The following is a 12,040-nucleotide window of genomic DNA, read 5'->3' on the forward strand; positions in this document are numbered from 1 at the left end:
ACTGTTGTAGACACTCTTTACAAATACTGTGACTACAGGACAGAAAAACAGGAACCTTGAAAATTTCAAGGCAAACAGGACAAGTAGGATCTTCCAAAGATTTTGAATCCATTTCCTCGTCTTGTAAAATATCCAATGATCTACAATTTACTTTAAATTTCTAAACTTTGCTTTGAAAAGTTAACAATTACAATAAAAATCTAATTCAGAAATACACAAAAAATCCTAATAAAATGTGTCCTTATCTGTTCTTCACAACACTGACTCGTTTTAGTTTTTAGTAAAAATGAAAGGGAGAAATAATAAGACCAGTCACTTCCTGATAGGTTTTGTAAGAGGGAGTTTCTGGGGTTACATAAACCACTAAAACTAGTCTTACAAGTTAGTCATCTTTTTTTTTTGGGGGGGGGGGGGGTGCAAGATGATTTCCAGATTTTTTTTATTTTTATTTTTTATGATTATTATTTTAATATATTTTTTAAAAGGTATAAATTTAGGATAAATAAAATAAACTGAAAGTAAAACTTTGTAAAACTTAGTAAAACTTTGTTTGCTCCGATTAATCGGATTGACAGTTAAATGATGGCATGTTGCCAAGTCCGCGGGCAACTTTAACACAATTGCCGCGGGCTGTTTTTCATGTCCGCGGGTTGAAGTGACTATACAATTATGTTATATTTAGCGCTGGAAATACTCGTTTTTGGATGAAACCCTGGCAAAAAAAACATATTTTACCCTTCGGAATGCATTTGTTGACCAGGAAACCCCTTAAAACGCGATTGGGCTTGTTTTGGGCTAGTTTTGAGTTGCAATTGGGCGGGGTTTGTTGTGAAACCTGGCAACCCTGCCAATTTACAGCAGAACAACATGCGCTAGATATATTTAGTGTTTTGCTAAACAGCGATCTGTCTATTTTGAGATCTAAACTTGATTAAAAAAATGAAACGGTGGTTATTATCATCAAAAGAAAAAGAGAAGGAAGCAGAGATGCCTGCTGATGAGAGAGCAGGATCAGCGGAAAGGAAAAAGAGTTACAGGGACAAAAGAAAGTCCTAATTAAACCCCCCACTAAAATAATCCCCACTAAAGCTCAGAGGGCTTCAAGTTGCATATTTAATTGCAAAGACCAAAAAGCCACACAACATTGGCGAAACTTTAATCAAACCAGCGGCAATAGTTATGAGTCGAGTAATGCATGGAGATAAACTGGCCGCTGACACACACTCCACTCCAAACGCCGTCTTCATTTCAAAAATACATTTAGTTTATTAAACACAGCCAAGCATTTCTAAATTCAGTTCATATTTCAAGAAATTAAAATCCAAGACAAAATAACAAAGTGCTCAAAAAACTGTAATCACCCTGCCCCAGATTATTTTTATGCTTTTCTTTTTCTTTTTCTTTTTATTTTATGAAAGTTGTAGTTTTCTGACCCATGCTTGAGACGGTCACACCACAGGACAATTCTGAGATTGGGCTCAAAAATGTAAAGAATCAAAAGACAAAGCAGTTTTTATAACAACAGGTCCATGTAAGACAAATAAATGTTTAACCATTCACTGCATTTTAAATTATGAAAATACAAATTATATTCATTTTTATCTTGTCACGTCAATAACCCATTGATCTGGAAGCAGAATCAGATTTAACTGTGATTTTCTGCTGTAATAATCAGTTTAACTGGTAAGATCCTCAGAGGGGAAGTTCTGCTGAGATTATATAAGAATGGAAAGACAGTCTCAGTGAAGGACGTCCTGAATGTGAGTAAATGTGTGTTAGTTACAGGATCAGAGAATGACACTGTTCCTCTGTCATAGTCCAGCTGAACTCTCACACGCTGAAGCTTCACTTTAACAGGAAAGACAGTGAAGGGTTGATCTGGGGATTGTGAGAAGTATTCGCTGTTCCAGTGCCACACACACCAGACATTAGACTTGAAGAAATCCTCTCCCTTCATCTGGTTTGATGCTGTGGTTATTCCAAGAGTCCAGTCCGTATTGTCACCGACCTCCACATTGTCACGTCACAAACACAAAGGAAAATGGTGCGAGGACTCATGTGCAAAGAAGTGGTAATTTATTATAAAATAAAACATAAATACAAAACAAAACCCACAAGGGGGCAAAAATACGTAATCAAAACATAAACTCAAAAACATACCAGAACAGAATCATGGGGAGGACGGGAGACGCAGACATTGCAACGATACCACAAAGACTGACAAACACCAGGAGCTTATAACAGGGAACAAATGAGGCAGGGAACGAGGAAACACAGGTGGGAGAAATCAAACACTAATTAGATAACAAGGGGGGAGGGATCAGACAATGACAGAAGCACAAAGGCCATACAGACAAAACCCACATGTGCACACAAGACAGGACAGGCATGTGACACACATCCCAGCAGTGTGTTCCTGAGTTAAAGCCCTCAGATCCCAGGACACATGGATACTCGTCAAACCTCTCTGGATTATCAGGAAGTGTTTTATCTTCATTACTGACTGACACACACACACTGGTCAGATCAGACGAGAGTGTGAGACGAGGATGTGCTGTGTTTGGATCAAGAGTCAACGGAGCTGCAAAGAGAAGAACATCAGATTACAGGATGAAATATGATCAGAAATGTAAATATAAAACACATATAAAGACTTTCTATAAATCCTGCTATCATGACAAATATTATTATTATTAATATAAAAGTTTTTGTTATTACTGTAAATATATATTAAATTATTATGGGATCTCCTTCAGTGCTTTCAGAATCTTTTCTTATTTAAATGATTTTGTTTCTATATTTTTCAGATATATTTCTATAGACAGCATATTTATTAATCAAAAATGTATTATTTTATTCATCAAAATAAACAGAAACATGTTCACACTTTGCTAAAGTGATTGTTTTGAACAGGTATTAAATAAAACATTATTTTAGCTAAAGTATTTGTATTAATACTGTGCCTTTTGCCCCATGTGTGGCCCTCGTCACCTCATACATTTGACATGTTTTTTAATAAAATAAACCACTTTTATGATTTATTTTCACACAAAATCTGTTGCTCCATAAATGTTCAATACAAACCTGTATATTTTTCTGTATATCATACACTATAGGAAAGCGATCATAAATCCTGCTATCATGACAATGGTCTGTCAGTTTCTGTCAGAATGGATTGAGGCTTCAGGTTTAATATCATATTCAATAAACACTATTGTATCCTAATACATAAGCAGAGACCACGAGGAACAGACTTCTGTAGTCATTATGAGTTCACTGTATGATCTGATGATCTTCTGAAATACAGTTCAGATTCACTCAGAAACTCGAGTGATTATTAAATATATTTCTATCAGATGTTAATGTTGTGTGTGTTTCTATCTGAAGGATGTTTTGCGCTGGTGTCAGATCTGCTGAGACTCACTGTGTTGGACAGTTTCCAGGATCTTCTTCCAGACTCTGGACCGCAGGTTACCCAGATAACGGGACACATCAATCAAAGCTCCAGAACTCATCCGTGGATCCGGCTGTGGGATCTGGACTCTGGAGGAACATTCAGGAGTCAGAACTGCAGTGAATTTGAGTTCAGATCCACTGAGAGAAGAGATACGAGCAGCTCACTCACCTTTCCATTGAGGCGTTAAAGTTCTGGAAAATATAGAGTTTGAAAACATGTTAATATCTTATCAAACACTCTCATTGTCAGTGAGTCTCAAGTTGTTTTATGCTCAAAGAATGAAGCCAGATTGATTGGTCACCTTTAGAAACGAGACGTCATTGGCTTTCATCATCTCCTCCATGTCTCTGATTGTGTGTGAAAGAGCTGAGATGTGTGTGTTCATCTCCTCCAGCTTCTCCTTCATCCTCTGCTTCTTCTGCTCCTCTTCCTCCCTCAGTGCAGTGATTGTAGCTTCTTCTTCGTCTCTGAGAAACTGATGAAGCTTCTCAAACTCTTCTTTAATCTGACGCTCTGTGTGCTCAGCTTGAGACTGAAATCACATCACATTCACTTCAGTCAGCTCTGTGTGAACACACACTCTACTAATGTCAATAATAAACTGTGTGTGTGAATGTTGAGTGTTTAACTCTTTACACATCCTCACCTCGATGTGGTGGATTGTTTTATCACACTCTCCTTTTATTTCTTCTCCATGTTTGAGCTTGTTTTGTAAGGACGTCAGCGCTGTATTAAATTCCTCCTACAGGTTAAGATCAAAATCTGTGAAACTGATGAAGCTTTAAGAGGTTTAAACATTGTGTGTCTGGATGTTTTTATTGTTATATTAATATTTTTATGCTGAATGTGTTAATCTCAGAAGCATTTGTGCCTGAAAATGGCAGGACACACACACACACATATATATATTAGGGATGTAACGGTTCACAAAATTCACGGTTCGGTTCGATACGGTTCGGTATGTTTTAGATACAGCAAAAAGAAAAAATTGGCAGATAAATTACCTTTTTTATTATTATTTTTTGTGACGTGCGTGTTGCGTTGCGTGTGCGTTGCAGGAGCCCCACACCCTGTTGTGCTTTCACATATGCTGCGTTTGCAGTCCGCAACTGATCCGCTGTTGCATACCACAAACACAGCATTGATTCATTATTTTTTTACTTAAAATCCAAAAGTTTTTACTGAACATGCCTCGTCAGAATTCCAATTCTCTTTGTTTACTCTTTAATAGAAGTCAGGTTACGTAGCCTACTACATTTAAACAACATTTTATTAAGTTCATTTATTCATATTTATATACTTTAGATTTAGCTCACACAAGTGGCAAAACATTTAAACATAGGTTATAGCCCTAAATCACAAACATTTTAAATTAGAAACTTACAATAGTATATTCAAAAACAGCCGACTCTCGTCTTTTCTTTCGTTTTTTACACCCTTTTAAAAGAAATCCTGCAGGTCAAAAAGAACTTTGCTTTACACCTCCAAGAAAGTACTACGAGTGCTCTCCATTATGGCACTTTTTTTTACCTAAATGCCAGGTAAGGTGTCGTTTTGTTGCTTTACTTGAGAAAAAAAAAGCCATGTTGACTTTGAAACAAGAGTATATTTTAAATTATATGCATCTGTGGTGAAATTACTAGATTTTCGCGTCAGTACATGTTTATTTTATTGCGAACAATGTTCTATCACTTTAATGCAGCAACGCAGCGCAGCAAAAAAATAGACTCGGTACGAAAACGATCCGTGCACTGCTGCAGACGCAGCGCACCTGGAACGGACTGACGGACCGCATCCGCGTGCAGTGTGAAAGCTGTCATCCGTTAACATGGGGACGGAAAAAAATACACACCGCACACGCACTGCAGACGGAGTATGTGTGAAACGGGCGTTAGGTCTCATATCCGCGGCTATAAATGGACCACTCGCCGCGGTGATGTCTTTTGCCATTTGAATAAGTTGGAAATGTCTGTCTAAATGCTGCGGGGATAGTTTGTGGCTGTTTCTCCTTTTTATCGTCTTGTTGTCGGCGTAAATGAGTTGATTGACATGACATGAATTATTCGCTGCTGTACCATCAGCAAATGCGACATACAGTTGTTTTTTTAATCCATCACTCTTGCCAACACCATCATAGCTTACAAAGAATCCAAAGTTCACCCAAACACCAGACCTGTTGGTTATTGGAGGATCTTCTATTTGTGGTTTGTTAAACGCAATAGCCATTTTGCCACGAGCATTCAGCGCGTAGCCTACTGAGTAAGCGAGCACCTGACTGAGCAGCCTAAAACATATTTGGTGTTTTTTTTTTCTTTCACTTCGGCGGTGTCAGGGGCATTGGCTGTTATGTCGTTTTGGTTATTGGGCTACCTTGTTGAACGCATATTATTATATTTCACACACTTTTATTTTCCAAATCTAATTAATTAGTCAAAGAACCGTTCGGTACATAATGCGTACCGCGTACCGAACCGAAAGCCTCGTACCAAACGGTTCAATACGAATACGCGTATCGTTACACCCCTAATATATATATATATATATATATATATATATATATATATATATATATATATATATATATATATATATATATATATATATATATATATATTATTTCAAAAGATGAACATTAAGAAATCATGTTTTCACCAAACAAATGTGTTTTTTGCAATGGCCAATTCTTAATTATTATATCCATGCTTGTGGTTGTACAAATGCAAATACAGGAACTGAAAGTACACTATATTGCCATAAGTTTAGGGACGTCTGCCTCTACATGCACATGAACTTTAATGCCATCCCATTGTTAATCCGTGGGGTTTAATATGGAGTCGGCCCACCCTCTCTAACAGCTTCAGCTCTTCTGGGAAGGCTTTCCTCAAGGTTTAGGAGTGTGTTTATGGGGATTTTTGCCCATTCTTCTAGAAGCTCATTTGTGAGGTCAGGCACTGATGTTGGATGAGAAGGCCTGGCTCTCAGTCTCCGCTCTAATTAATAATAATAATAATAATAATAATAATAATAATAATAATAATAATAATAATAATAATTTTTTTTATTTATAATGCACTTTATATTAAACAAAATCTCAAAGTGCTACAGAATTTAAAAAAAAGAAAAAAATCAACAACAATAAATAAATAAGTAAATTAATAAAATAAAATAAATAAAAAAATAAAACTGAAAAATAAAATAAAATAAAGAAGTAACAAGTCAATTAAAAGCTCTGCTAAAAAGGTGGGTTTTAAGACTACGCTTAAAAGTATCTATAGTCTGTGGAGTCCGCAGGTGGTCAGGGAGAGCATTCCACAGACTGGGGGCTGCAGAGCAGAAGGCCCGATCCCCCATAGTACGGAGATTGGCTGTGGGAGTTTTAAGGCGATACAGCGAAACAGAGCGGAGGTTACGAGTGGCTGTTTGTGTGGTGAGGAGTTCCTTGAGATAGGAGGGAGCATCACCATGGATGCACTGGTGGGTAAGGAGAGAGATCTTGTACTCGATCCTGAACGACACAGGAAGCCAGTGGAGTGATTTTAGAATGGGGGTGATATGGTCGTATTTGCGCACCCTCATGAGGATCCTAGCAGCGCTGTTCTGAATACACTGCAGCCTCTGGAGATTTTTGCTAGGGATGCCAATAAGGAGTGCATTGCAGTAGTCCAGCCTGGAGGAGATAAAGGCGTGGACAAGCTTCTCCGCATCAGCCAGTGATAGAATGGGACGAAGTTTGGCAATGTTTCTGAGGTGGAAGAAGGAGGTCTTACACAGGTGTTTGATGTGCGCTTCAAAAGTAAGCTGTGATTCCATTCTGACCCCCAGATTGGTGACAAGTGGAAAGTGGAATGACCTGATCAGAGAAAGCAATGCTGGTGATAACGGACTTCTGGACCTGAAGTGGAGTGCCGACTAGGATAGCTTCAGTCTTGGAACTGTTTAGCTGCAGAAAGTTTTGCTTCATCCACGCCTTTATCTCATCCAGGCAAGTGATCAAAGTGGATGGTGTGAGGTCAGCAGAGGGAGATACATATTCAGCAACATATTCAGTTCTCCCAGTGAGATAAGAAGAAAACCAGTTGTGGACGGAGTCAGAGAGACCAATGGTGGAATGTAAACGGTGAAGGAGGATGTTATGGTCAACTGTATCGAAAGCTGCAGTTAAGTCCAGGAGGATGGGAAGGGATGGGGAACCAGCATCTGCCGCCATCAAAAGATCGTTTGTGACCCTGACCAAAGCTGTTTCTGTGCTGTGTCCTGAGCGGAAACCAGACTGAAATTTCTCATAAAGATGGTTATGCTCCAAATGGACCTGAAGCTGTGCCGCAACAACTTTTTCCAGCACCTTAGAGCAGCCTTTCTCAAAGTGGGTGCCGCGGCACACTGGGGTGCCCCCTGACTGTGTTAGGGGTGCCGCCAAAAAATTACGTAGGCGACAAAATAAAAATAAAAAATCTGAAATTTCATATATAAAATATATTTGAATTTACATAAATACATTCTTCTTCTTTTTAACCCTTTCGCACGTATGATCACACATTCACACATGATTAGAACGGTCAGTGCATCACGTTCATTCAAATGTAACGTTAAATTCAAATGTGCTTTCGCGTTGGCTTGCCCTGAGCCAGAGACAGGCGCGCTCAGATCTGTCATATATCACAACTTTTCAGTGTTTTCAGCCACATAATGTTTATTTTAGGTTTCATACATATACGTACTAAAAAACAATACATTTAGAGTTTGTAAAATACACAATGATGAAAAATGAAGAGGCAATAATAATCCTTTCCATTATAATTAGTTTTATTCATATCAGATACACATTGTGTAAGTAACTTTAAAGTTTACTCTATTCTTCTCCCAGTTCACCTGCCACTTACTTTTATGTATTTTGGGAGAAGTGGATGAATTCACGTCTTGTAAATCCAACAGATCCGATTTTCTGAACTGCGACGGCGATGGCGCCCATCGTGCATACAGCTCAACTTACGCGATCGTTATAAAGGTGTTTAAACGACAAAAAACTTCCACTTGTATATATTTGACAATCGGAATATCAGATATTTCAGGCCATATCTAACAAATTTGTGAATATTTTGAATAAAAAAGTAAAAATGACATAAAAGCAGATCATCATTCATTCAGCTCTGTTGTTGCTGCGGTGTGTCACGTGACAAGCAATGACGCATCACCATGGAAACCATAAAGTGACACATTAACATAGACAGTAAAAGAAATGGACACAGCGTTCCCATTGACGTCAACGGCGAAAGAATGAAGTCAACCTAGGGGCACTCACTTCCTGATGGCTGAGCGAACTGCGCAGGCTCAGACTGAGCTTGAGGACGTAGATGTGACGTGAGCCTCCTGTCTGACAGCTGTAGGTCTTCTAGTAGATGTGGAAAGCGAAATCTGAATCACGTTGTTTAAATATTTTCTCCCGTTGCTTTTGGCTCACTATGGGCTTCTCCCCATTCTTCCCCCTTGACTTTATCAGACTTTATGTCTCCTCGTCCCCCCGATTGTCTCATAGACAGTAAAAGATTGCCTGCGAGCGTCTCCTCAGGTCTATACGGTAATTTCTCAACTGTGCGACAGAGTCGCGTTGGTTATGACGCAATCGTTAGCCTATTTTTACAAAAACAGCTTCTACGGGCCGATAGTGTAAGATACAAGGTAATGGAGCCTTTTATACATTGTCGTGTTTCTTTAGAAATAAACAATGGACAAATGGAGTCTTTAAACGTCTCAGATGTAAAGTTATTCACTGTCAAAGTGACTCAAAAATGAATGGGAGTCAATGGGATGCTAACAGCAGGTGATGGCTTGGTTAGCAATGGCAGCCCCTAGGGGTGGAACGCTTTCCGAGCGCTAGATTACCCCCTTGCACATTAATAACGGTCGCTTTAGCTGGGGTGTTTTATGTTTTATTTTTGTTATGTCTGCCCCTTTTTATTTTATTTTAACTGCATCCTCCACTTCAGTTTAGTTCTCCTGGTCAGGATTTGTTGTTGAGTTCTTGTAATTGTGCGGTCCACCTCTTACGGTTGTATGGCATTTGTGTCTCTGATTAATTATTTTGTGAATTACTTTGCAAACCTGTGTTTTTAAAGGTGCTATAAAGTTGTAATTATTATTGTTATTGTTATTTACAGTTCGTATTATGCTCTGTTCATTACTGTCTAAATAAACAGGACATTTTGCGTTTACATTTGGGTTATGCAGTGTTTTTAAATTATATTTTAAACTGGGGTGCCTTGAAATTTTAGGCACTTCTGAAAGGTGCCCTGACTGAAAAAAGTTTGAGAAAGGCTGCCTTAGAGAGGTATGGGAGGTTGGAGATGGGCCTGTAGTTGTCATTAACATCTGGGTCTAAAGCAGGTTTTTTTTAGAAGTGGTCTGATGATAGCAGTTTTTAGAGATGAAGGAACAAGGCCAGCCTGGAGGGAATTATTAATAATCTTGGTAATAAATGGACTTAAGACACTGAGGTTAGATTTTACCAAGGCTGTAGGAAAAGGATCCAGTGCACAGGTGGATGGTTTCATTTTTCTGATTAATTCATCCCAAAGCTGTTCTATCGGGTTGAGCTCAGGACTCTGTGCAGGCCAGTCAAGTTCCTCCACACCAAACTCCTCATCCATGTCTTTATGGACCGACGCTTTGTGCACTGGAGCGCAGTCATGTTGGGACAGAAAGGGGCCGTCCCCAAACTCTTCCCACAAAGTTGGGAGCATACAATTGTCCAAAATGTCTTGGCATGCTGAAGCATTAAGAGTTCCTTTCACTGGAACTAAGGGGCCAAGCCCAACCCCTGAAAAACAATCCACATCATAATCCCCCTCCACCAAACTTTACACTTATCACAATGCAGTCAGGCGAGTCCTGTTCTCCTGGGGACCGCCAAACCCAGACTCGTCCATGGGATTGTCAGACTGAAGCGTGATTGGTCGCTCAGAGAACACGTCTCACTGCTCTAGAGTCCAGTGGCGGCTGCTTTACTCCACTGCATCCCACGCTTTGCATTGCTCTTGGTGATGTAAGGCTTGAGCTGCTCGGCCATGGAAACCCAATACATGAAGCTCTCTACGCTGTTCTTGAGCTCATCTGAAGGCCACAGAAGTTTGGAAGTCTGGAGCTGTTGACTCTGGAGAAAGTTTGTGACTTCTACACACTGTGACCCTCAGCATGCGCTGACCCCGCTTTGGGATTTTATGTGGCCTAACAGTTTGTGGCTGAGCTTCTGTTGTTCCCAATCGCTTCCACTTTGTTATAATCCCACTAACAGTTGAGCGTGGAATATTTAGTAGTTAGGAAATGTCAGGAATGGACTTAATGCAAAGGTGGCAACCTATCACGGCCCCACGCTTGAGTTCACTGAGCTCCTGAGAGCGACCCATTCTTACACTAATGTGTGTAGAAGCGTCTGCAGGCCTAGAGCTTGATTTATACTCCTGTGGCCATGTCTACTAGGCTATTGTATACACAAATAGTATGTGTGTCTGTTTAGCACTGTATTTATCACATGAAATGAGAGACATTTGTCTTACCTTGTAAGTTGAAACCACTTCACTGATGGGTCTGAATGTGTGTTTGGCGTGTTTCTCTGAGTCTCTGCACACTAAACACACAGGCTGTTTGTCCTCCAGACAGAAGAGTTTGAGTTTCTCACTGTGTAAACTGCAGATCTCCTCAGACTCTGATGAACGCCTCTCATTTCTCTCCTTTACCAATGATTCACACAAGTTTTTTAACTCTAGATTAACTGGAGGATCACCTCTTGAGGATCTTCTCCTGCAGACGGGACACTCCTGAGTTTCCTGAGTTTTCCAGAACTGTTGCAGACACGCTTTACAAATACTGTGAGTACAGGACAGAAAAACAGGAACCTTGAAAATTTCATAGCAAATAGGACAAGTAGGATCTTCAGCAGATTTTGAATCCATTTCCTCGTTTTGTAAAAGATCCGATAATCTACAATTTACTTTCACTTTCTAATCTTTGCTTTGAAAAGTTAATAATTACAATAAAAATCTAATTCAGAAACACACAATAATCCTAATATAAAGTGTCCTTCTCTGTTCTTCACAGCTCTGACTCGTTTCAGCTTTCAGTAAAAGCGAAAGTAAGAAATAATAAGACTGGTCTCTTCCTGATAGGGTTTGTAAGAGGGTGGAGTTTCTGGTGTTGCATAAACCACTAAATCTAGTCTCAAGTTAGTCATAATTTTTTTCTTTAATACTTAATAACTTTAAGTCAGTTACATAAACATGTACACTGACATAATTTGATACCAAAAACCAAACCTGATTGTCCTTTGATGAACTGCTAGTGTCTCTAATATAAGACTGTCTCATCCTCCAGCTGTAGTGCTCATGATCTCCACTAGGGGGCTCTCCTCCAGACTCTTGTGCTGTCTTATCATGGACTACATTACCCATAATCCACTGCCTGGACTCTTTATGCTCGATTATTCAGTTGTGTCTCATTAAAATAAATGGGGATTGGTCGACCGGGCCATAGGAGTTCGGAACGGGTCGATTCTGTAGTTGGCAAGCAACTGGATTGTGAGTGGAGCAAATG

General features: G+C 39.4%; 1 protein-coding gene across 1 annotated transcript; it reads right to left on the reverse strand.

Moving 5' to 3' along the window:
• Nucleotides 1-1,645: 1,645 nt before the first annotated feature.
• Nucleotides 1,646-11,403, reverse strand: LOC137092857 (E3 ubiquitin-protein ligase TRIM39-like). Its single transcript, XM_067457370.1, has 7 exons — nucleotides 11,008-11,403; nucleotides 4,104-4,199; nucleotides 3,759-3,989; nucleotides 3,626-3,648; nucleotides 3,425-3,543; nucleotides 2,385-2,581; nucleotides 1,646-2,008 (listed from the first exon to the last, which is right to left on the reverse strand). Exons 1-7 carry the CDS (start codon nucleotides 11,401-11,403, stop codon nucleotides 1,646-1,648), a joined length of 1,425 nt encoding a protein of 474 aa, XP_067313471.1.
• Nucleotides 11,404-12,040: the final 637 nt, after the last annotated feature.

The sequence above is a fragment of the Pseudorasbora parva genome, chromosome 11 (genome assembly GCF_024679245.1).
Source record: "Pseudorasbora parva isolate DD20220531a chromosome 11, ASM2467924v1, whole genome shotgun sequence".
NCBI classification, from domain to species: domain Eukaryota; kingdom Metazoa; phylum Chordata; class Actinopteri; order Cypriniformes; family Gobionidae; genus Pseudorasbora; species Pseudorasbora parva.